The 26,774-nt window shown below is 37.9% G+C and overlaps 2 protein-coding genes across 3 annotated transcripts; both read left to right on the top strand.

Moving 5' to 3' along the window:
- Nucleotides 1-3,007: 3,007 nt before the first annotated feature.
- Nucleotides 3,008-8,086, top strand: LOC108681950. The gene is made up of 9 exons (XM_018171037.2): nucleotides 3,008-3,088; nucleotides 3,803-3,907; nucleotides 4,391-4,505; nucleotides 4,785-4,952; nucleotides 5,200-5,274; nucleotides 5,593-5,815; nucleotides 6,055-6,260; nucleotides 6,978-7,150; nucleotides 7,406-8,086. Exons 2-9 carry the CDS (start codon nucleotides 3,845-3,847, stop codon nucleotides 7,679-7,681), a joined length of 1,299 nt encoding a protein of 432 aa, XP_018026526.1. The 5' UTR covers nucleotides 3,008-3,088; nucleotides 3,803-3,844; the 3' UTR covers nucleotides 7,682-8,086.
- Nucleotides 8,087-10,439: 2,353 nt separating this feature from the next.
- Nucleotides 10,440-26,752, top strand: LOC108681947 (soma ferritin). 2 transcript variants are annotated; one of them, XM_018171033.2, is made up of 5 exons: nucleotides 10,440-10,853; nucleotides 20,519-20,783; nucleotides 23,332-23,556; nucleotides 24,402-24,488; nucleotides 25,586-26,752. In XM_018171033.2, the coding sequence occupies exons 1-5, from the start codon at nucleotides 10,774-10,776 to the stop codon at nucleotides 25,682-25,684; spliced, it is 756 nt and encodes a 251-aa protein (XP_018026522.1). In that variant the 5' UTR covers nucleotides 10,440-10,773; the 3' UTR covers nucleotides 25,685-26,752. The 2 variants fall into 2 exon arrangements, with proteins under 2 accessions (XP_018026522.1, XP_018026523.1); XM_018171034.2 differs by lacking the exon at nucleotides 24,402-24,488.
- The last annotated feature ends 22 nt before the right edge of the window (nucleotides 26,753-26,774 follow it).

Here is a 26,774-nt window from a genome sequence, read left to right as displayed (position 1 = left end):
ATCGCCCGACCCACACTGCTATGTGCTAGGGTCACCTGCGCCTCGTTTAGGGGCGTTGCAGTCGCCATCTATCGTCCTAGATCGGTTGTCATGACGCGCGATTGTTTCGTCGAATTGAGCGATATCTTCACCTAACTCCTGATTTTTCCCGCTCAAGTCCTTATCACAGGCGCTTTAATCTTTAGACTAGATCGTGTCGGCGACCCATCGCCTCGTCAGCTGAACGACCTTCTGCCCACCTATGGCATAGATAGTCACGTGACCTTACCGACGCACGAAATGGACAGATTGCTGGACGTTGTCATCACGCGTGCTGACCTCCAAATTAAGCCAGTCGACATCATCAGGATCGCAATATTCGACCATAGACTAGTGCTGTGGACGAATATTGCGTAGACGGTGCTGTGTGGACGAATATTCAGTGAACGGTGCTGTGTTTGCGCTCGGTACCAGCGTACAAAACAGTTACCTGTCGTCCGTGGCGCGGTCTCGACGGCGGTGTCTTACGCGGAATACTGCAGTCGTCACGACTACCGTATGTCGGCCTGACTCATGGTTGGCGCTGTCAGTCAACGATCTAGTGTAACTATACCTATGGACTCTACCTTTACCTCGGAGACTCGTTGGGGTGTCCGAACTGTGCGTGCAGGTATGAGGTCTGCTGACCTGGTGCACGAGATGACCTCATTCATGCACGCACAGTTCGGATCCCGAACGAGTCTCCGACCATGAATATCGGGTCACGAAGCGGGGTGTTCGACTGCCCCAACTGGCTGTCTACCTGATGAACAGACGTGGCAATCCTGCTGCTGCAGCTGCTGTGGCCTCCATCTGGCGAGATGCGCGGCGCAATTATGTCGAGCTTCTTCGATCTAAAAGAGAGTCATTTTGGCGCCAGAGAGTCGACACGCAACGCAGCGACTCTCGAGCGCTGTGGCTATCGCTGGATAAATTCGTGGGAAGAGGTCATATGATGCTTCGGGTGACGTGTGCGTAATGGAATTCCATGCCTTTTTTTAACAAAATTTCTGCTGTACGATCGACGTCAGCCGCTGTTCCGTCGGCAGCTTTTGCGCTGTGCCCGTTCGACTGCGTGCTCCAAGAATTTACGAGTGTAACAGCTGATGACGTCGACAATAGCTGATGACGTCATCAGGTGATGACGATAACAGCTAATGATGTCGTCTTCATCTGAACAGCTCTAGCTCAGTGCATCAAAAACAGACTTTCTTTGGTATGCGACTGTTTGGTGGCAGCATCAGTCTCCAGCCAACACTGTTTGTGTGGGCAACGGATTCGTCTTCGTTTCGTAACCTGAGCATTCTGCTGGACTCGGAACTTTTTATCAGCAGTCACATTACCAAAGTCACCATTGCATGTTTCGACGCTCTGCGACGAATACGTAGCGTCCGCCGCTATCTCTCGAGACCCTTGTGATGGCGCTCGTACTGATCAGCTTGGACTATGGTAATGCCACACTCTATAGACTCCGGACCACGGCAATAAATAAACTGCAATCCGTAATGAACGCTGCTGCGCGACTCGTAAGCCATAAGTTAAAATTCGACCACGTGACGCCGTTATTGCGCGATCATCACTGGCTGTGCATGCAGCAGAGCACGCAGTTCAAGGTCACTGTTCTGTTCATGTCGGATCTGCCTTCTATAAAATGACTTGGTTTGTTATCAACAGCAGACCTCGTCGTTCCGTCTACACGTCTATCTACCGTCGGCAACATCGCGTTCCCGGTCGCCGCCTCCAGAACCTGGGACAGTCTGCCGGCTTCCGTAAAATCGGCTCCTTCGGTGCAGGCGTTCCGTCGACTCCTAACGACGGAACTATTTCGTAGATCCAATGAATCAAGTGCTTGGTCAATTTTGTCCGTTCTCATTCTTTCTCGTGGTTATTTATTTTTCGCTTGCTTCTAATCTAATTTGTTACGTGCCACGGTTACGGCTTCATGGAATAATGATAATAATAATTCTAAGTGATATTTATACTAATAATAATAATAATACTAATAATATGTTTCTGTTCAGTATGTCTGCCGTTTTAAGTTAATTTGACAGATGCGCAGTGCAACGCGATATAAACCCGATACCGTTTATTTACTAGAATTAGTTTCATTCGTTAAGAGTGTCAAGCCATAAATATCTAAGTGCAAAAACGGGACTTTTATCGTTTAACATACTTATTTCTTTCAGTTGATGTTTACCGAACAAAAACAATATATACACAATTTATCGAAATTTTTTCGTGTTTCATGTTCGAGTTCCAAAACAATGATAACTTCAAAGTAAGCACTCGCTATAAATCTAAATTAAAATTACCTTACGTCAGTGACAATAAGCATTAAATATCAACTGTACATATAGTGGAAAGTTACGTGATTTTATTTCCTTACTATCCAGCTAGTGAGTTCCAATTCATTTTGGAATGCAAACTAGATCAACGCTAAGACGAGAATTAATTTTATGTTAATCCAGCCATTATTTCAAATTGTTTGCATGTCAGTTGTGGATAATATAAAACAACGGTGTTCTTCGAATTCAATTGCGGCAGCGTGTTCACCTTCAATTGTATCAACTACAAATTCGACCCAAAATTCTAAATAAATTCTATGTATTCGTGAATATAATCTGCGGAGTGTAAGCATCAATCTTTCTTCTATCTGGCGTCCCAGACGTGGCACGGCTCGCATGCCACGTGAACGCCGAGCTCCCTTAAACTTAACCTTGTTGGCGGATTGCTCACGTTGCTGTCCGCTCTTTTCATTACTAAAAAGTCAATAGCTTTCATTTTAACCATAATGCATATGAATCGTCTATTTACTTTACTACATATTACAATACAATAGGTAAAAGTGTTTCTTTTTTTTATATACCCTTATAAAAAATTTGACTGCGGCATCATTTAGTTAGTACAGCTGCCATGAGGGCCACTACTGGGCTGCCGCTGACCTTGAACCAGCAGTGTTGCTGGGGATGTGGTGATATTAGCATCGCACTCGTGGAACTTAATGTTAGATATAATCACTGATTACTTATCGCAACCTTTGCAGCTACTTCAATATCTAAGTATCACTGTGGTAAGATGTTACTTGTCTTCATTTACTCGTGACCTGAGCACGCACACGCTAGGTGGTTATTCAATTTCTTTCCATTTGTGCATAACAGATTTTATTTCTCTGACAGTTGGACGATATTTTCTAGCAAACATCGTGGAGATGTTCTGGACATTGAATTTATGTCGCTTCCATGAGCATGAATTAATCAGATTAATTGAATTTCCGCTAACTAATAGAGAATTATATACAAAAATGTTTATGGAATATAGTTGTTGTGAACAGTTGGAAGTTTTCTCTTCGTTTTCTTGAATAAATGTCAAATTATATGAAAATGTTTTTATTAACTAGTATGAAGTTTTGTAGTATATTTAGCAAGGTTAATAAAATGATATTAACATGGGTTAGAAGGCTATAATTGGAATGTTAAAGTATTAATTTGCCTAAATTGCGCTTGTTACTAAATTTTATTATAATAAGATTGAATTAATGACCTTTACTTTGCCCGGTGGGTAATTAGTCTCGCACCATTTATATCTAAATAAAAACTTCGTAGTAGTAGCATAATCTTTCAATTAAATTGTGCGACTACTATCACGTATCGTAGAATTATGTGCATCTATACCTGCGATGCAATACATCATTGAAAATTGTAAAATATTGCCGAAAAAATGCTTATCCGCACTTTCACAGTATCGCGTATCCGGTTAACCGAGTTTTCTGATCCTCACTCCTCAGATTCTTTAGTCGTAGTCTTTTATCCTCACGTTAGTGATAGGCATGGCTTCTCCTGAACGGTTACCGGGCTACGGGATTAATTATGATAACTACCCCTTCAAAGACGTGAGTATTTGTAGTCACCATCCCAGAGTGAGCATTCAACTCTTGAAAATTATTCTTTTATTTGAGTTTTACTTCGATGTATTACATACCAAATTCGCGAAACCAAAAATAAATTAGTATGTCCATTTAATCGTTTTTTACGGAACAGGAGAAAACGAACGTTTCTGGGTAAACTAAATTATTTGGGAAAGTTCGCGAAAGTTTATAAATTTGTGAGATTCAAAATTTTATGTAACCATTCTTTGTTTCATTTTGAAAATTTAGATACCCAGTTTTGGATGAACTTGATTATAATAAAATTTTAATGAAATGCATCCCACCATTAAAATAAAATTACCAGCCACAACAATACTTTGACAATGAATTGCAAGAATATCTAATTAACCCGACGAATAAAACTATACTCATGAATCTATATAAAAATTGTAATGGTCAAAATAAAGTTTGTATTCCTCTCCTTATTAATTCACCTGTAATTTACAGACGCTGGACTGGTTTGTTCACGTTCGCTCCCCTGCGGATGCGTTCGCTGCTCAACCGTCTTACCTCCTCTCCGAGTATACGTTCTACGTCATAGGGCTCCTTACCCTCGTACATTGTAAGTAACGTGTCTTTATAAATCGTGGATTTCAGTTCATTATTGAGCAATTATTTTACTTTTTATTTTGATTTGAGTTTTTTTACGTACGGAGGCATACGTGGCTTTCCTTCATCATACACTGAAGGTAGGATGTGGTTTGATATCTCATCTGCAAGCATGTAGCTAAGATTCGAAGATTTCTCTGTCACACAAAGACTATATCCATTAATATACCGTATAATACTAGATAGCTATAAGCCAATTAATCATCATTTAAAATTGCTCTCGGTGCCGCAGCGTTCATCGTAGGTGGACGTTGGAAGTACCTGTGGTTGGGGTGCGTGTTCCACGGCATCACGACTGAGCTTGTATGCTTCGCGCTGCCTGACATCGACAACTACTGGCACTCCCAGACCACCGTCATGCTCGTCGGCAGGAGGTTGCCCCTGCATATTCCTCTCATATGTGAGCCATCAATGCAAGATATATTTTCATGAATTTTCGCGACATTTATTGCGTACACATTTCTTGAAGTAAATGGGAATTTTCTGATTCAGGGAATTCGTTCCGCAGCTGCGAAATGTTCATCCGGAATGTATGGCTGATTTTATTATCATTCTCTACTTATAAACATACTCTATAACTATAATTTAATATCCTTATTTGAAGAAATTGTTTTTAATTTTTAAAGTAAATGTGTGTTCTTTTCCAGACCCGTCGTTCATGTACCCAGCCGCGTACGCTGTAGCGCACCTGAGACTGCCTAGATGGGCCGAGCCGATGGCCGGTGAGATGAGACTTGACGAGAAATTCTATTGAAATATAAAGAAAATTTACGTTGCAATAAATTAATCAACTGTAAGCTAATACGCTAAACCCCTATGTGCAATTTATCTCATAGGCGATGACTTATATTGTTCGAATTGATTGACATTCTGATTTAATTTACATAGATCATTAAAGTTCTTACACATTATTTAGCGTACATATAATTGAACTCGCTGAAGACACATTTCGAAAACTAGGCTGGGTATATTTGTGTTCGGAATAAAGTTTTTGGTACATAAATATCTGATTATTATTATAAAGAGTTTCCATTTTGCAGCTGGTCTGGTGGAGGTGCTCGTCGACTTGCCATACGACATCGTGGCGGTGAAGTTCCTACACTGGACGTGGCACGACACTGATCCCAGCATTTACGACCGACATTACAGCGTGCCTTGGAACTCTTATTACTTCCATCTAACTTTTGGCACGGCATTTACTTTTGCTATTCACTTCTGGAGGAGGAAAATCACCGGCAATGATGATAAGAGCCGATCTTCCGGGTTAGTTATTTTTCATGTCTATTCCGCAATGACAATTTGAAATTTTCTCGCTCGAAATTTCGAATTTTAGTTCATCAAAGGCGCATGTACTAAATTTTTTATATTTTTATATATATATATATATATATATATATAATATATATATATATATATATATTATATATATAATATATTATATATATATACAATATTATATATTTATATTATGTAAAGTTTTATGTATACAAAATGTCTTGCAGGTTTATTAAGGAGACACTATGCGCCTTGCTCGCTGGTCTGTGTGGCATGCCGGGAGGTGTGCTGCAGTTCATATTCCTGTACCACCCCCTGCACGACAACTACCTCATACACACCGAGAACTGCTTCTTCTTCATAGTCGTTCTCTACATCCTGATCGTCTGGACCGCGGACAGATCGCCTGTTTTGGCGTCACGCAGACAAAAAGGTCAATTTTTATAGAAATTGGTGGATTTTTTATTCGTATATGAATTTTAGAACCTCGATTTAAGAATTCGGCCCCCCAGATTTATTACTTTATCTTCCACGAATAGGGATTTAATGAGTGGTAAAGTAGTTGGGAGCAATTGCCGAAGTTTTTCTTATGAAAGTTGTCAGTTGAAGCGAAAAATGATATAAATGATATTAATTGTCCATTTCTAATGATTGAAAATCTTTCCAAAACAATATTTAGGCCTACATGGGCTAACTGCAGCCCGTTGGCTGCTTGTGGCTCTCTACGGCCAAATTGACGCTTCGAATGCCGTCCGATTTAGATGTTCAATTGACATTTTGTATTCATATTTTATTATGCAGTTGATTATCATTGGAATATTTTATATAAATACGTACGATTATCTGATAACAATCAGCTTTCCAATGCGGCTTGCCGTTTAATAGATTTGCGCTTTCTTCAAGCGAAATTAAAATAGTAAAAAGGTTATTTGCAGAATGAGTTTTTCAAACACCGGATTACATACCGGTATGAAAGAAATTTACTAGCTTTAGACATGTTTTTGACGTGTTTTAGCATATTTTTAATTGATTTCAGTTGTTATCAAAAGATATTCAAATTTATAAGCGCATTTCGTGGAAAGTGAAACGTCTATAATACTTGGCAATTTGAACTGCGCGACCGCGAGTGCTGAAGTTGCCGCACTTGTAGGCGAGTCCTCGCACTGGTCCGTGTACCTGCTGGTGGTGGGGCTGGTGCTGCACTACTCCCTGTACCTCGGCCTGACTATCGCAGCGTCGCCGGAGAACGAGGTCTCCATTGGACTTCACGAGACCGTCGGCGCCTGCGACAAAACTTCCGACGTCAATACGGCCTTTGGAGCGGTCGGTTAATCCGCTAATGTAACAACAATTTTTCAAATAATTATTTGAGGTGACTTGGCTACATTTTTCAGTATTACGTCATTTTCAACTGTTGGAATTTTTTTAAAGTAATGAAGGTCACGTCTTTATGCTTCTTTTGATATCAGCTTGACATTGGAGTGATGAAATAAATCGAAAACACAAATTTATCGAAAAATCAACCTTATTCATTCATTTATCCTTCATATTCCTCGCCTAACGTTCAATTTCTCGCAGGTGCTGAAGAAACGCACGTATCTGTGCGCCAGCGACTACGATGAACCTTACTTCGATTTTCACTGCGCGCCTGGAGGTTCGCCCCCGCCAGCCAGCTCGTCGTGGTACACAATCTGTGGCACGCACTTCGCTAACCGCGCCGAGTACATCTCCATGTTGACGGGCATTTGTGTGGCCGCCATCTTCGTATTTTATAACATGCTTTTCAATAGCGCGGGAACGCTCATTAGTAAAAAGCAGCTGAAATACACAAACGATAAAAAGAAAAGAAGTTAAATCTGAGTGTTCACAGTCCATTGGATTAGGAAACATTGTTTCGTTTACGCATGATTCATATGTTAAGATATCCGTCGCAAAAGCGTAGTCACCCACATCAAGGGCATTAGTTTTCATTAACTTATTATACAATGAACTTTTCACAGTGACGTAAAGAAAAACCGCGAGATTGTAACTTCCCTATGATAATGCTAGCAAAACTCCCGTAAAGCTGATTTTAAAAATGTATTTCTTCTCAAATTAAATCAAATTAAATTGTAGAAGAAAAACAGTATGTGCCAATTCAACTTGCTGCTTATTTCGAAAAATAATCTCGCACCTATTGCAAATATAAGGTGCGAAAAAAGGTCACATATTTTGCTAAAATTATATTATTTTGTTGCTGGGATTAAATATTTATTGCTATTGGTGTTTCACTTGCTCATCATCTTGAAGGACGGGCTGCAGCGACGTAGAAGTCGCGGGAAATTCCACAGCATTACATGTAAATGGATTCACCCTTTTATTTTACTATTTTCTCGTTTTTTTCTGTCAAAAATTATTCTGTAAAAACGCATTGATCGGTTTAATTTTTTTCTGGAAACATTGTAATGTCGTGAACCAACAAAATGCTTACTGATATTGAAATATAAATTATAAATATTACATATTGACGCTGAGCATCACTAAGACAATATACAAATTTGATTTTTTTTTTCAATGAGCAGTTTCCCTAGATAAAAAATTGGTTGGTTGAAATTGAGAAATTTATAAACTTTCCCTTCGGTTTCTTTCGCTTTAACGGAGACCATAGATATCGTTAAAAATTAACAAATACAAAATTGATTGCATACGCAGGCAAATAGAAAAAAGTCTTATATTTGAATGCATTTGCATCGCGACCGTGCATGATTCATAATCAATTAAGGCAATGGAGATATCTGAACGTAGCTGCTCTGTACCCGGACTGGCATGAAGCAGTAATGAATAGCCGAGACTCTTCATTTTGCCTTGAAATTAATACGGTCCTAGCCCGTCTTGATTATCCATGAAAAATTTGTCGAGAAGAGAAAAAATAAACATCCCACTGAGATTCATTAGTGAGATTCACTATGAATGTTAAATTCATCTATTGTGCTTGGTTTATTCTACCGATTATAATACTGAAAAATACAGTTCTTATTTCGATCTATTTGCAATTTTTTGTTCCATTTACATTTTCCAAATCGCAATCATCGACACAAAGAGCCCTAATCTCAGAACCATCAAACTCGACGAATCTTATCCCTTTCATTATATTCTAGCAGAATTGTTTTCTTTTTTAATGTAGAACATATGGCAGTGCCCTAACATTATCTCATATTGCATTAAACCCCTGTTAATATCACAAAATAAATCAACTTATCACTTATTTATGTGTCGAACAATTCGCTAAACAAGCAAGACTTGTTGTGAACATTAGCAAAGGGGTTGCGTTCAGTAGAAACATCAGTTAATGAGACAACTGTGGCCACCCAGCCCTGCTCTGAAGTGCTTCAACACCACTAACAAGCTCTTATCGTCTTCAGTATTCGGTGCCAGCTAATTACCAAGATATCCGCCATGTAACAGACATCAGTGCATGTATGACTCCAGTTTAGCACCGTGCGGCGTCTGGCAGCTTGTTAATTGCAACATACGTTTAATCGTCTCACTCTCTCTCTTTCTAATCGCTATTTTGTTTAAAGCGCTTATTGGAGCCCAATTAATTATATGTGTTGAAGAACGGTACGTTCTTGATAAAGCTGCCATAATACTCTCTTTCTTACCAACTGCGATCAGGGATGATGGTTTTAATCAAACAATAGTTATTATATCATACTCAATGTTTTTTACGAAGCCAGGTATTTATATTATAAATGCATTATAAATCGCATGTTTTCATATAACTGGAAAAATTCGAAGTTGAGTAAAAATGTCAAAGCAAGAGGCCGTGGTTCAACTTAAACTCGTTTGTTAATATAGTGATACTTGGCTAATTATGTACCGTTAGGTAATAGAATAGAATGGAATAGAAGTGTCGGCACTGAAGAAATAGGCCCATGGCCTGTTGCCGATTCTTGAACTTTTCGTGACTTGATTCACAAGGGATCCGGCCTTTGGAACCCGATCTTTCCATAGCTGACGATTGATTGAGATAGCTGCTGGACTTATTGCCTGATCCGTAATTTGCTAGGCATTTTAAGACTGAACATATGCTCCTGCATAGCTTCGTCTAGTCTGTTTTTGAAGGCGTTGAAGGAGAAGAAGAAAGTTGAACTGTGAGGGGAAAACGATTCGAGATAATCTTGAAGCTATAGAGCAATGCTAAAAGTCTCCTCTTCATCGGACAGATAACTAGATTTATTAGCCCATCTGTAGAACAAAATTTTACGACTTCAGACTGGTCACCCGCATTAACACACGCAATATTTCCACGGAAATTCGCTTCAGATATTATGTGCGACGTCCTTGTTGACGACTGCTCAGAAGAACTGTCTTGAGGCAGGCACGACTCGAAGATTTATTAGCCCCTCTGTAGAACAAATGACAGATAATTAATTAATACATGCTCCAAAACTTTATTGGTTTTAATAATTTTACAATTCACATTCACTTGAAACAGTACTAATGATGGTGCCATTTTTGGCCCTGAATGTCGTGGATGGCCGCATGTGGCCGCTGGCCGCCTCTAGTGCCCTCTCGCAGGCCGCTTCTATAAAGCGGCGGGCAACCGAGCGAGACGCGATGAGTGCGACTGAGGAGGCAGTCTGAGCAGCTTTGCGTCGACGTCTCTCGTGAATTCCTCACTGCGCATCTGATCAAATTGTTTCTAAATATTTCATTGTAACTGAACTTTATTTACAAGAGTTGGGGAACGAATAGACTCCTCACAAATTTTTCATGATTGTTTACGTGAGAGAACATTTTTGTAAGTGTTGAACAATATACTTTAGTTATTTTATTTTTATACAGCAATTTCTCTTTTCGGAATATACAATTTAAGGAAAGAAGAATTTATCGCATCGTGTAAAGATCAACTCGAAATTTGATCGAACCGAACTTGATCCTTGAATTTGTCTGTGCCGTTCGCGATGGCTTCGATCAAAAGTTTTCTTCCAGTAACTGTACTGATTTTGGCAGCCATAATTTCGTGTGGAGGCAAAGCTCAAGAGTAAGTAACTTACAATAATTCATTCATACACCCATTTCTTCGAACATATACGAGGCTAGCCTTGTTCCTGTCACACAGAAGAGAATCAACTCTCAATGGAGCCGTTCATTTTGAATGACACATGGCAGCTTATTATACGATGAACATAAAATGTGCAATGTCCCTCGATTGTACTCTGGTCTCTGTGTCGAGGTTACTGAACTCCAATGTAACATTTGGCTCTGACAAAGCTGACTGATCAATCAATTTGTGATGGTAATAATTCAGCGCTTATTACCATTTGAGGCAAAGAGGCGGTTATAGTCAATGAAATTCACATCCATCAAATAAAAATATAAAACATAACAGAAGAAGAAAAAACTTGAATGATATCGTCTGTTTTAAGTTCAAAACAACGCTAAAAAATGGAGACGGATTTAAATTATGTGCAAAACCTAAACTACATTTATGAAAGTAGATCATAGAAGAGAGGGGTCTTTTCAAGAAATAAATAATTCCATTTAATAAAGCAAACAGTGAAGCGGACATGTAACTAGATGAGCCGAGTTGAAGAGTTTTTGCGGTGATCAGTCAGCCGGGGCACCTCATTGCAATTGGCTTCACAAGCGAAAGAGTTCAGAAACATGCGTTGCACTTGTCGCTTGTCATCACATGCATAATGTTCAATTCTTGTGTAACTGATCGGGTGTGATCACGAGACTGATGCTCTCACTGCACTACAGGAGCAAAGGTTTTTCCCCCTCAAATTTATTTTTGATCAGGCATTATGTTCCGAAAAGAATCATTTGCATGCAGTTGCTGGGAAAAATAAAATATTCATGGGTAATTTTTTTTCGGAAATTTCGTATTCAAGTTGTTTCATTTATATAAATCCAGGCAAATTTTATAGTTTAATACAATAAATTCATAGGTCCAATCCATGAGATTTACTTCCTGTTTTATAGAATATTTCAAAACAATCAAGATGAAAACCAAATTCCGAAGTGAACACTCGCAAATATCATGTTGCTTTCTAGTCAGGAGTAATAAATATATTTGCATCACTACGAAAGCTTTTTAAAATCGACCAACGCTGCAGCGAGCTTGCCAGATAATCTTAAATACGAGAGCACTGATCTTCAAGTGCTCGGTCACGGCATATAATGTACAAGAATATTGTCCCTGCCATGAACAAGAAGCTGAAGAAGATCAAAGTATCGTATAAAAAGCGCGTATATACCTCAGGAACTAGGTTTATGAGCTCGTATTTGTAGCTCGCTTTCTATAATTGAACGCTTGCAACAAACGCTGAAGAGGCATCTGAGATTTTAAAAAGTAATGAAAGCCAAGCATAAGCTGTTGTTCCCTTGAACGAACGCTGACAATTATGTCGGATTTCAATTTTAAAGAATAGCCCATTTAGAAAATGTTCATTAGTGATCAAGATTTCAAATCTATATACCGTGACCAAATTACTTAATTAAATTTGTAGACAAGTTATTATAATGGGTTATCTGTACGATGAAGTGGAGATTTTTAGCACTGCTCTTTATCTTCAAGATTATCTTGAATCGTTTTCCCCTCACAGTTCAACTTTCTCAAAAAATTTTACGACTTCAGACTGTTTTAATAATACATATGAAAATTTTACGACTTCAGACTGTTTTAATAATATATATGAATCTACAGGGAATGATTCAATACCTTAAACTAACAGCTCTAGTACTTCGATGCATTAATATAGAGTTTATTATTCATTGCTCACCACTATCAAAGCTTACTCGCATGGGTCACCGGCAGTATATTATTAACACACGCAATATTTCCACGGAAATTCGCTTCAGATATCATGTGCGACGTCCTTGTTGACGACTGCTCAGAAGAACTGTCTTGAGGCAGGCACGACTCTAAGATTTATTAACCCCTCTGTAGAACAAACTTAATACGAATGTCTGGCCTGACATGTGCTCATACTGAGTATTTATATCTGAGTTACAGCAACACCCTTTTAAAACTGAAACATAAAACTGAGTAAAACACAGAGTATTTGTATCTGAGTTACAGCAACACACTTTTAAAACTGAAACATAAAACTGAGTAAAACACAGAATCTTTGTATCTGAGTTACAGTAACACCCTTTTAAAACTGAAACTTACAACTGAATAAAATACAGAATATTTTTATCTGAGTTACAGCAACATCCGTTTAAAACTGAAACATAAAACTGAGTTAAACACAGAGTATTTATATCTGAGTTACAACAATACCCGTTTAAAACTGAAACATGATACTAAGTAAAACACAGAGTATTTGTATCTGAGTTACAGCAACACCCTTTTAAAACTGAAACTTAAAACTGAATAAAACAGAGCATTTGTAGATGAATTACAGCAACGCCAGGTTAAAACTGAAACTTAAAACTGAATAACAGACAGAGTATGTGTAGTTACAGCAGAGTATTTTGAGTTACAGCATACATGCACAGTTGCACACGGTCAAAACTGAGACCAAAACCGAGTAGAAAACAAAGTATTTGTAGCTGAGTTAGCTATGTAGTTTTGGAACCTGAAGCTAAATTAGAAATGAAACTGAAAGCCCCGAGTATAACACAAAATACCCATAAAAATGTTTTCAGGTTGAAAATGCCAAAGCCGGAACTTGAAATTGTGCGTCGAGAGAAGCAATAACATTGACTGTATATAACATGTACACGGAAGAAAACTTTACAATGTATATTCGATTGATATATCGATTTTAAGCCAATTTAAACTAAAGTTATTTTTCGGCTGCTTTCTGTTGCAGGGTAGGCACTTTCCTAATTAACCGTCTAACGTTGTCGAGCGGAAAACTTTTTTTAGTCGAAAATTTAGTTTCCAATTAATTTCTGCTCATCAATGTCGAAACATAATTGCCGGATTATCCAAAGATAATGAATACACCCAGCCAAATAACTTATTTGTGTATACAATAAAGCCTAAAACTTTATGCAATACTGAACACTAGTGCAGGTCATACAGAGTAATTTAAGCAGCAAAATAAAACGCAGTTCTCCGGGTTATTAAGTTTCGTAAGAAAGTGCGCCGTTTAAAAAATCTGCTCGATCTCAGATGATCTTTGCAGGGCGGAGCAGAGCTGAAAAAAGTTATATCCATAAGTGCATTGTTGTAATAATGTATATTTTGTTCGCAATATCAATAAATTATCTTTGAAAAAAAACGTTTATTTAAATCAAAGTCTCTCCGCTCCGGCAATCGTTTGATCTTCAGTTCCTAAATTAAATATATTATCATTTATGACCATAATAAGGTTATTTGTTACAAACAAGGAACGTAAATAGTTCTCTATTACAACCCATGACCATAAAAGTCCAAAGATCATCTAGTCTTCATCTAGGCCGAACTAGCCGCGTAGGAATATGAGTGACGAGACGCAGCGAATTAGTTCCCTCGACAGGTCTGGTTACAAGAAGGAATAAACTTTACAGCTTATGACTGCACACAATTATATTCAACTGCTCCTTTAATAACCAGGATACGGGACTAAGTCGACCAGGTTTCTAGGAAGTCATTGACATTATATATGTTATGTTTTTAACTCGATAGAATTTATGCGAGTGATTAGCAGCGTAATTAATTAATTGGCATCCGACATTAATATTGGAGGAAAATAATAGAAATATATTTTCTCGTTTGTTTATTCGAAGCAGGACGCTCTGCCTGAGCCCTCTGTGCACATGATATTTATATTGATTGCGCAGAGCCGTACGTTTGGTTTCAATTCTTATTGCTTTGAGGAAAGTGCGTAGTGGTGACTTAGAGAAACAAGCTGATGATGTGAATAAGATGTCTGCAAAAAATATTGATTCAAGAAGGATATTATTGACTGCTTGATTGATTTGAAGCCTGCAGAAATGAAATAAAAATATTATGAAATGACTTTTTTGAAGAATATCAAAATTGATTATCATATGATATTTTGATAACAATTAATATTTTTCAATCAATACAAATTATGCAATATTACTTTCCAAGCATGGAAAATTTTCCTGAAATTATACTCAAATTTTCTATCAGAAAGTTCCAAAGTTTGTTAACAAAACAATTATGTTTAAATGTCCGTGTATTTAAGAGATCAAAACAAGTCGATGCAGCCATGTTAAAGAGAAACCATAGAGACCGCAACAGTTGATCTTCACCCGCCTCGTGTATATATCACCTCGCAGGCCATCTTTTATGCAGTCACCATTTGCAGAACTGATGTTTTTGCTGCATCTTTGAGGTGGAGACTCCCAGAGGAGCACGACCTGCATCACATCACTCAGTGAGAGCCTAATAAGAGTTCTGCCTTTTCGATAGATAAGGGAAGCAGGCGATTGATGAGCGTTCGTTAACGAGCTCGAATGTTGCTTATTTATTTTGGGTTGCGTTGTTAACATTTCAAGTCAAAGCGAGAGCACGCATTTACTTCATTGAACAAGTTCATAATTAGTGCCAGCAATCTAAAGCCGTTTTTCTACGTGTTGTTTGAAATTCACTATCCAATTGTAACCGAGAAGTTTAGTTTTGATTTTCTAGATCACAAATCTAGAAAATCAAAAATATCATGGCGCCCATCTCATCTCTCAGTGAAAAAAGTTGTAATAAAACATGTGGAAAACCGGCGAGTAACGATAGAATAATAATTTGCTCAACGTTACAGCGTCCTGAAAACCGTGACGAAACACTTGCAAGACAGGCATCAAATCTGTGAAATATTCTATTTCAAATCAACGTAAAGCCTTTCACTGCAATTGGTTCAAGAGCTCATGGCTAGAAACCTTTTATTAATTATCTATTTGATAATTGCAGCTTGTAAAATTTAATTTATTCGGAATTAAATTTAATCACTATCTATAAACTATTCTTATTCGAAATAGCAATAAATAAATTATATTTTCACGGACTTCACTCAAATCACTATTTAATAGAAACACAGGACGAAAGAAAATGCAATATACTTTTTATTGAGAAAACAATGATAAATTCGTACATTTATTGCATGTTTGAGTAGATTTATTTTTCTTAAATCGATCGTTCATCCGCTACAATTTCAACGCAAAACTACTCAACAGACTATTCACATTATTACAAGTTTGCTATTTCTGTTATCCTTGAACTGCACTAAATCGTGCAGGATATGGCAAATATTTTTATAGGCAAATAATTAATTGGTTGAATTTTATTGCACTATGTGGGAACAGACGTAAAAACCTTAATTATGTTACGATGAGGCCTTGATGTAGGTGCTTTTCGAAAATCGGTGAGAATATTAAAGTGACATAATTGATTGTTCATTGAGAGGTGCATGCAATAAGGGACTTCAGTCAATACTAGAAAATGCCGCAAATCCGATTCCCATTCTTCTTTATTATTGATGGTGAAATAAGTTACGACTCAAATTTCATGGAAATCTATATATATGACGTTCGGCGCATTGGTCATTTTCAGACGGAACTTGAATGGGGTTATAACAATCTGTGTGGTAGTGTGATCAATGATGGCGTTGGGTCCTCAGGAAAAGATTGCGAACTGATCTTTTTACAGGTAGCTTGTAAGGCATTGATCGAGAAAAAGGCGCTGAGTTGACAGTGTGCTGTGACTGTTATATCAAGTCTTTTCAAATACCCGCAAAAGGAAGATGGACTACCACGAAAGTAATATGATGAAAAATACATTGAGATTTTATAATTGTGCCTTATCGTCTGAATGTTTGTAATTTTCTAGATTTACAAATTTAATTACGAAAAGGCAGTCAAGAAAACGAATCAAGCTTCAGTTAATACTCAGTTCAGTTCAGTTCCCAAACCCTCATGTCAATGTAACTGCAAAAAAAATCCGTTGAGCGAAACCAATATGGTATGGTATGGTATAATAGTTATGTATTAAACATTCTAAATATAGAAATACAGCAAATCAAAAAATTTTTCCCACAAAATGTATATATTATTCATGTGAAACATGGCATCTACAAATATATTTTATGCATAGTCGAACTTGGAAATCATTAATGCATGGAAGTTACGAAAAAGAAAGTTCGTTCTCCCACATCATGTGGGAGAAACTTTAAACTTTACTTTTGAGAAATTTATTAAGATATGCCACTGCTACAATCTTTTACGTATCTGATTCATTTTATTTAAATTTTCTCTTATTTTAGTTTGGCAGACAAATTACGTTTACTCGCGCTATCTTTGACGACCAATTGTCGCAAGCGATGTGCATTGCGGCCTCAGATCAGGCGTTTGCTCATGGGTGATTCAGCCATCAACCATCATCTTCATCCAGAATTCCGGTCCAGTAAATGCAAGATGAATTGCTCTGTGCTTGTCTCAGATGGAATCTTCAATAACCCGCCTGCCACTTCCTGTAAACATATTATGTTGAGTTACCGGAATGTGTGGCCGTATGCAATGAATTCGAATGCCAAGAATTCGGTGCGCGAAACTCCATGCGAGACGGTATAAGATGAAGGGTTTGGGTTACAGGTCCCCATAAATACTGTAAAGAGCCGGGAACATTTCCATCTGTTCAATATCGCCAATTTCGTATAGGTTGTGCTCGTCTCCAAAAATTTCCCAGAAGTAATAACAATAAATAATCATTTGTCGAACTGTTTTTAGCGCATTTTCTCACTTATGGAAAAAATGCACTATTGTGCTCGCCATGTCCGTCTGTCTGTCTGTCTGTCCGTCCGTCCGTGACCTCAAGTTTTCGTCGACGAGAAAATGCGCTCTCTGTCACTTACTGCAGTGAGTACTGAGTTATATTTTTTAATTAATTTCTTTAATTTGAAACTTAAATAATAATAAATAACAGCGGTATCAGTGTTTATTAGGCCGTAGGCCTGTCGCCGATTCTTAACATCGCAGAACATTTACGGCATTTTGCGGTCTCGAACTCGCAACTCACTGCTACAATTCTGCTGTGCTTAACCGCCCGGCCTCCTCGCCGATTCTGACCAGAATCTGGCGCACAGAGCTGGGATCGAACCCGCGCCTCTCTGCGCTAATCTTGGTACTCTGAACTTTAACCACTGGGTTAAACATTACACATTAGACAATTTCAAAATAAAAAAAAATTATTATCACTCACTACCTGAAAAAATGAATTATTGTAGCAAATTTTACCTTAGTATTATTGCAGATTAACTACATCCAAAAAAAAGGGTGTTTTTTTTTAATTATATGTTTTTTGGGGTGTAGATTACGAATCTGTCATCCATTTTTGGCGGTCGGCATCGGAAAACCGATTTTTTTCGCGACTTACTAACATGGGGGTTACGTAACTTACGTTACCCACTCACCTTTATTTACTAACATGGGGGTTACGTAACTTACGTTACCCACTCACCTTTATATAAAGGGTCGGATTGTTCATCGAAATTTTACAAAAAGCTCTTAGGTTGGGTTAAGTCAGCCAAGTTCCTTTTTTTAGATAGCATTTTGATCTAAAAGGAACCTGGGCGAACCAACCCAACCTGCGAGTTGGCGTTAGGTTGTGATCTCTCGATGTGGCAATGTATCTCCAGATTTATGGACAAAGAAGACGAAAATGTTACCCGTTGCACTGCAACGGGTAACATTTTCGTCCGATTTTTCGCCGATTTCGCAGATTTTAGGCATTTTTAGCGCGATTTTTGGGTCGGAAAAAAATCGGTTTTCCGATGCCGACCGCCAAAAATGGATTTCAGATTCGTAATCTACACCCCAAAAAACATATAATTAAAAAAAAAACACCCTTTTTTTTGGATGTAGTTAATCTGCAATAATACCTACCTTAGAAAGTAACTTTTGCTTATTTTGTTATCAAATCCCAAAGCCATGCATTAGCGAGCAGCACATGGCTGCATGGAGCGTATCTCACGTAAGATTTTATCATGAATTTGAGGCTACAGGAAATTTACGTGAGACAGAAATCTTATCGATTCTAAGAAGCAAACGCCAAATTAGTATCATCACTAATTAGTGCGTTCAAATTTGAACGGTGCGATTCTGTTCAGGTGATTAAAAACAAACATAAATACGTCAACTTTTCCGATTTACTATTATGAAAACATAATCAGTAGAAATTTGCCGAACAAGAGAGACTTTTATTTGACATTTATTGGTGTTTCCGATCTCCACAGCTGTGCCCATTCGATCTTTGGTTATCAAAACTGATTAAAATGAAGTCGAACCAAATTTCCCATTGATTGGAACTGATCTTAACAATCGAGTTATTATCTTGAGTTTGACTGCAATCAGCAGATCTGATCTAATGGCCCAACAAAGAAGACGCTAGAGATCAAAGCAATTGATTAGCCAGCGTTGGTCGCACAAGCAACGATAAAGCACAATTAAGCTCGAAACCTCTTATCGTAAATTTGATCTGCCGTTCCCTACAGATGGCAAAATATCATAACTTACGACGATGTTTGCTATATTTGCGATGTCGAATATCTATTTTTTCCTCAATATTAAAGTTTGGTAAGCAAACGAGTACAAATTATTCATATCTATCGTAAAATAGAGATATTACGTTTGTAACACAGCTCGAGTTGGTTTTTAAACTATTTTTAAACTATCAACGCAGATCTAAACGGTAATACGGTAACATGTATAATAATCGGATGACGGATTGAACCATATAGGGACTAACAGTCCGCTAACAAGACGACCAGCACCGGCCAACGGGTGTTGCAAAATAATTACCATTGGTCTCATACGCAAACTGAATAAATAATTATAACAACGAAAGGTTCACAGTACGATATAAAGCAGTCAGTGTTGCTAAGGATTAACCGGTTTGGCTTATCAATGACACTTATATAAGATAAACGCATTATCCAATGACTGAGCGATTAGACGAACGAATCCTAATGTGAAAGTGTCATACGAGACTCGTGAAAGCTGTGGCTATGTCATTCATAAACAAACACCGAATTAAAACTCCAATTATCTCTGGCGTCTCATTGAGTCAGCGATAATACACGGCTGAACTGCATAAGACTCGACCAAATCTAAAGCTAATCCTACTTTGTTCTATTTTTTGTGCATCACATATAAAGGGAGGCCAACCACAGTCTCATTTTTTCGCAGATGTTGTTGTTGTAAAAGCTTCACATTGAGCTTATGGTCTGTCTTAGCAGCTCGTGTATTTACGACGAGTCTTGTCAGCTAGCTTGCGAATATGTGGACATTTCGGTCGCTCTATTAAATGACTCAGCTGGCAACCCTTTTGAAGTAATTATTAGGAAACGTTTTTAATGTTCATATGTTAATTAGAACGTGTTCAATTAAACGCCCAGTTGCACTTATATAGCACCGCCTCATCAGAAAAAAACTGAACTTTAGAAACTCGATTTTGCATAATAGACGGAAAAACATTTAAAATATTAAAATCCATAATAGGAAGTCTTTCAGTCACAAATTTCACTGACTGGAATTGAATTACAGTTCACTATATTATTTTCATGGAAATTTCACGCGTTTGTCTGTTATAAATTTTTTCTTATGGTTGCTACCGTACCTTGCATATAACTCTACGTTCTTGGTATTCTTTACGCAATTTTTCTTTAGGCGTGACGACTCTGAAGGTAAGTTTTCTCACAAAAATCATTGAATTTCCAGGAATTCAGAATACTTATGATTATAATTAATCAATTTCAGAACTCGACGCCTAGAAGACCCAACTACGTTTATTGGCCATGAACACAGTCACGGTGGCCGTTCTTCGAATGGGCATAACGGCCACCTTAACGGAAACAAAGGCCACTCAAACGGCCACAATGGTCACGGCAATGGCCACAACGGCCACTCCAATACCATCATGCCTATATCGCGCTGCCGCCACAACTACCATGAGCGCACTGAGCAAGCCATCAACCGGCAAATCAATCTCTTCATGCACGCCGGTTATGTCTACAGCAGCATGGTGAGTGCTGCGTGCATGCTGACGTTGTACCTATTGTCATGCATGCCGGTTATGTCTACAGCAACATGGTGAGTGCGGCGTGCATGCTGACGTATTGTACCTATTGACTATTGTCATGCACGCCGGTCATGTCTACAGCAGCATGGTGAGTGCTGCGTGCATGCTGACGTATTGTACGTTTGTACCTATTCTCATGCTCGCCGGTCATGCTTGTAGCAGCCTGGTTTAGTAGCATGGCGAGTGCAGCGCGCGGACGCATGCCATTTTTTTAATATAGTCACGAGTGGGACATAAAATAACCCTAACACATTTTCATATATAAAGATCCGTAAACTATCAGTAATCACGATGACCATTGATCATCTCATAAATAACGGTGAATAATACTATATCCATTCTAAAACAATTTTTGAAATTATAATATTTAATATTTATTAATTTTAAACTGTGTGTACAGTAGGTATTACAAATAAAAATTGCACTAAAAATGAGAACATCGTCACTTCAGAAATATTAGTCTTAAATATTTTGCAATGATTGTGAATCTAGCATTAACTTTCTTTCTAATATAGAAATATTTCATTATTTAATCTTTCCTTTGCCTACATTCGCATGGAGACAATTACTAAATTTCGATTTTTTTAAGATTCGTCAATCTTTTAAAAATAGTAGTTATTTACATTTGAGGCATAGACATTGCCAAGTACGACCGCTGGATTCAAAAGAAGTACAACCGAATTAAATAGCTTGTAATTTTCTAATAACTTCAACACAAATATTTGCCGGATTGCAACACGTTACCAGAGATTGTGTACAAAAATATAACTCAGTACTCACTGCAGTGAGTGACAGAGAGCGCATTTTCTCGTCGACGAAAACTTGAGGTCACGGACAGACGGACGGATAGGCGGAAAAACAGACAGACGGACGGACGGACATGGCGAGCACAATAGTGCATTTTTTTCCATAAATGAGAAAATGCGCTAAAAATGGAACAAAGTATTCCCAAGAAGGGCGGCTGTGCTTGTGAGGCGACAGGTTACTACCTCGTCAAACCTAGTGAGCCTTAAATTTATTTACTGCAGTCATACGCGCCTTGTTGACTCGTGAGGAGCTTTAACGTGTCGAGACTCGCTTGCCGGTTGTCCGCTCAGCGCCAAGATTATTAAAACGTAAATTTCAGACTTGCTTAATACACTACGCGGCAAAGCGTTATATTTCTACGATCACAAAACGGTCTCGAGCATCATAATGTTTCTCGCGGAACTAAAGGCTGAAAGGTCTTGTTAAAATCACGCTTATGCGTGAAATTGGTGCACGTATTGGTTGATGGGTGGTGATTTTTGCAGATAATAAAACTACAATCCTATATGAATATGAAGTGAATAAACCATTTTTGTCAGTGATTTTTCGTCAAGTTTAATTAAATGATTGAAATTACGTAGACTTTTTCAATGCTGAATTTAAAATTATATAAAATCATTATGCAAGCAATCTCGTACATTTTCAGGCAATGATTTCATTCGTTAACTTTTTGATGGACTTTGGTGCTGGTCTTAAAACTTTCAGCTTCAGGATGAGTTTTTATTGATGAACTTCAGCACAGTTGTTATGACTTGCCGCTGCAAGATGCATTTGAATAATTCATCGAGGCTGCAGGCCAGCTCAGGTTCAGGTAAGGAGCCCCAGCAAGCGTCCTACAGACAGAAAACATCACAACTCGAGGCTATTTACGCGCCTAACAATTTCATGGCTTTTTTTATGACGACGAGTCCCTGTATTCCATTACGTCATGTGGAGCGGAGAGAGTCGCGGCTGCAAGAAGATCTTGAAGTCGGTCACAACATTGCACCTTTTTCTGTGAAATGGTCTTCTTATTTCTAATTTTGTTTTTTTTCACAACGAGTCAAACTGAGAGAATTCTAAAAAATTATATTAAGTTTAAATGTTATTATCCCTTCCCCGATATTTGCAGAAATAATCGAACATTGAACTTCTAACCAAGCAGTGCACACCGATTTCTTTCAAAAGCGATGTGAGCCTTAAAATTTTATATTAAAGATACGAACATCATACCTTAACCTTATAATTCTCTTCATGTGACTACGTTGCCGCTTGTTTGCAGTTAAATTGCATAACATATAAGCTCAGTGACGTACACAGAACGTTGGTGTTATTCTGCATTGGTCAGGCTGTCGCGATCAAAGTAATTTGTGGCCAACATGAAGATCTTACGAGACAGGCTCGTCAGCAACACTCGCTTTAATTTGTATGCGTGTGTATTGTGCACAGAACAGACGTTGCGATGACGAGGCTCTACCACGAGTATTAATTTAACCATCCACGACCCTATGAGACAAAACTATGAGAGTTCTGCGCCACTTATAGCTGTCAGTCTCAATGTAATGAAACAATCAAATAAATGATGCTACTATTTAGAATAATATGTTTTTATTATTGGTTATTTTATATAAGGTATTACTTACGGATTTTATGTTATTAATCACACAATTTAGGATTTTAATTTCTAGAACTTTCTTGTGACCAGGCTCAGCACTTCGGTCGCTGTGACGTGGCATTGCCCGGCTTCACGAAGTTCTTCCACCAGCTCGCCAAGGACCAGAGGGAGAAGTCTGAGTCGCTCATGACTTACCAGAACTTAAGGGGCGGCACCGTCCACCTCAGCCCCGTCACGGCCCCGGCCTTATCAGACTGGGGCTCAGGCTTGGAAGCTATGAGCCAAGCCCTCGAGATGGAGAAAAGCGTTAATCAGGTGAGAAAAATAGTAGAGGAACAAGAAAAATGAAGAATAAGTGAAGAAAAAGCCAAGTTGTTTTGAATTTGATGAAAATATCAGTCTATAGTTTTAAAAATAAACTTAAGTGAGATTTTTTTGGACATTTGTACAAATTTGTCGTTGTGAAAATATCATACTCACAGCCATGTATCTATTAATTACGGAAAAATCATTTCTAATTATCTACCAAGTATCCAATACCAAGAACCCTCTAACAAGTGCCCACTACCAATTACTCACTTCCAAGTACCCACTACCAAGTACCTATTCGTACCAGACAAACCACAAAGTACCCATTCGTACCAGACAATTGAACATACGACAATGGCAATATTTTAGGCTCTATAATGATCCCGTATCACACTCAGAAAATCAAGTGAGACTTTTCCAAATAATGACTTACTTTTTGCCAACATATTGGTCATTCCAACTCATTTAGCCAGCTGAAATACTTTGTAAGTTCTACGCGTATAATGTGTGTCACTATTTGAATAATATAAGCCATTCGTTTTCTGAGTGCACAGTCAAAACTTACCTCACTCAGCCATATTGCCATAAATTTCATCCTCAACACATTCATGTAAATTGACACAGGATTTGAAACAACGTTGATGGAAACATAAAATTGTCATGGAAGTGATGGAACTAATTCTTGCAATTAAACGAGCTGCTAAATTCATGAAAAAAAGTTTGAAGACTAAAATGTATAAAAGTGAAAAAGGTAATTAACTTTTTATACCATAAAATATAAAGACGGTTCAATCAGTCAAGATTAAAGTCCTGAGTATTAAAGTTTTGACGAGACGCGCGTGTACTTGCAGGCCTTGTTGGAGGTGTATAAGGCAGCAAAGCACCACGATGATTTCCATGCCCTCAGCTTCATCCAGACGACATACCTTGGTCCGCAAGTGAGTCAAAACTCTGTTATCACTCAAAAAATCTAAGGATCATATTGTCCAAATAGTGACACACTTCCTTACTTACGGCACGAGCAGGTAGCGGACATGGCCGTTCCTGCTCCGAAGGGATGACAAAAGGGTTCCAAAGGGAGCACAAAGGAAAAAAATATAACTCAGTACTCACTGCAGTGAGTGACAGAGAGCGCATTTTCTCGTCGACGAAAACTTGAGGTCACGGACAGACGGACGGACAGACAGACAGACGGACATGGCGAGCACAAAAGTGCATTTTTTCCATAAATTAGAAAATGAGCTAAAAAGGCGTTATTTGGAACATGGCGCTACTTGGGAAAAGACACTATTTGGAAAAAGCTTCACTCCTTTTTTTAGAGAACCCGGGCAATCTTGACTGCATCCGTCGAGCTGTCAATGTCTTTCTATACTTAGAAAGCTTTTAGCGCAGTGCAGTTTTCGAGCACCGCTAGCAACGCTCACACAATGTTTTGAAATTATTTATTTCGTCTGAGGAAGTCGAGTGATTAATTTAGTTGACGTCATGACTGAGTCAGTTACCAATGATCGTTGGATCAGCCGTCATATTCTATTACCATTTAAAAGGTTAACACCTCACACCCTTCACTGCAAACGCACAATTCCATTTGTATAAAAGTGACCGGTGAGAACCAAGCGTGAAGTTACAGAATTTACTTGGAACTTGTTTTTAGTTTCTCGTCGTGAATGTCTTATCGTTTAGTTGTGCAAATCAAAATGATCTTGCGCAAGTAATGAACGAAGAGCTTCGTTTGTCTAAATTTAAAATGAAAATTTTTAGAAATAAGGGCAAGTGATTAATGATTGAAACTTCTCAAATTAATTTTTATAAACATGTCTATACACTGTGCCTATAAAAAATGTTTAATATTGTTGAAAAGGAACCACATTACGAACGAAATTAAAAACAGCTGTTTTTTTCATTCACGTAATTATTGCAACGAGTTGACCACGTCTCCATCATACCATAATAATCTAATTTGATTTAGAATCTGCTTATTTATTCAGTGTGAAATTTGTTACAAGCTCCAACGATGTTATTTTCTGGTTGCCAGGTTGACAAGATCTTCACCCTAAGTCAGTACATCAGCAACTTGGAGCGCGTGGGGCCTGGTCTGGGCGAATATCTGTTCGATAAGCTGCCTCAGAATTGAGCCTCTGGACCGCAACATTGAGGCCCGCCACACCGACGATAAATGGACGTCTGTACCTGGGGGCTCCACGAGCCATAAATCAGACCAACTCTCGGAGCAAAATCTCAAAGAAAAAAGCTTCCTACCTTGATGTGGGCTGGGGAACAGAAGTGATCAATTTAAAGCTAACTGAGCTGAAATTCTTCTGATGTGGAAAATTTTTCAATATCTATGAAAAATAGTCTTGTGAAATTATTATATGAACTGGTTTCAGAAATCGGTAGTGTGCGTTGAGAGCTATATTGTTATAAGCTAAATATTTGCGATATATATAACACACGATCACTTTAAGTTTTACATGGCATTCTGACAAAGTTTTTTCAATGAATTTAATCATATGGTAGACACTTTTCCTGTCCTTTATAGGTAAATATTTTCGATTAAACTTGTTTACAAGCTTTTCAGTCTTAAGCCATTTGTACTTCCGCGATATAATCTATATGCCGTGTTCTATGTTAAAAATTATAGTGAACGCGTGTATGCAAAACATTGGTCTTTCAAATGGTAATGTAATTTGGCTACAAATAGATATCAAGAGGCAGATTTAATTATACGGATTAGAATAGTTTATATATAACTGAAGTGTTCCATTTAAATATACGTACAATCTTCCTGGAAGAAACGAACTCGATTCCTTTCATGGAGTAAATTGCACTATCTTCACAAAGAGCAATCGAACAAGAGTTCATTCTTTTATGGTTCCAGGATATGAACACGATCCTGAAAATGATATATAGAGTAAAATAATAAATCTACATTACGAGATAGAATTTTTGGTACAGTTTTTTTACGAGAAATTTACAAACATGGGTGATATGCCAAAATGATTGACTATTGTTTCATTTCAGAAAGAAAGTCAGGATTATGCCTTAATCAATCAATTTTTAGTTTAATAAAATTTTACTATAAAGCAAGCCAACTTATATTTCTGTGCCACGATATGTTCCTAATTAATTAATATTTCGGAGAGAGGTTCGTCCCATTGAATTAATGTCTGACAATTATAATTAAATGTCTTCTCGAGTTGCATACGTATATTTAATTTTATTAT

Source organism: Hyalella azteca, unplaced genomic scaffold (genome assembly GCF_000764305.2).
Source record: "Hyalella azteca isolate HAZT.00-mixed unplaced genomic scaffold, Hazt_2.0.2 contig9456, whole genome shotgun sequence".
Lineage (NCBI taxonomy): Eukaryota > Metazoa > Arthropoda > Malacostraca > Amphipoda > Hyalellidae > Hyalella > Hyalella azteca.
The sequence above is the reverse complement of the archived record's forward strand: the minus strand, read 5'-3'. Positions and strand labels throughout refer to the sequence as shown.

Coding starts and splice junctions, on each gene's coding strand:
- LOC108681950 (XM_018171037.2), top strand. CDS start 3,845: ATGGCTTCTCCTGAACGGTTACCGGGCTACGGGATTAATTATGATAAC. Junction 4,506..4,784: donor GCTCCTTACCCTCGTACATT/GTAAGTAACGTG, acceptor TCGGTGCCGCAG/CGTTCATCGTAGGTGGACGT. Junction 5,816..6,054: donor GATAAGAGCCGATCTTCCGG/GTTAGTTATTTT, acceptor AATGTCTTGCAG/GTTTATTAAGGAGACACTAT.
- LOC108681947 (XM_018171033.2), top strand. CDS start 10,774: ATGGCTTCGATCAAAAGTTTTCTTCCAGTAACTGTACTGATTTTGGCA. Junction 10,854..20,518: donor TGTGGAGGCAAAGCTCAAGA/GTAAGTAACTTA, acceptor AATCAATTTCAG/AACTCGACGCCTAGAAGACC. Junction 23,557..24,401: donor TGGAGAAAAGCGTTAATCAG/GTGAGAAAAATA, acceptor GTGTACTTGCAG/GCCTTGTTGGAGGTGTATAA.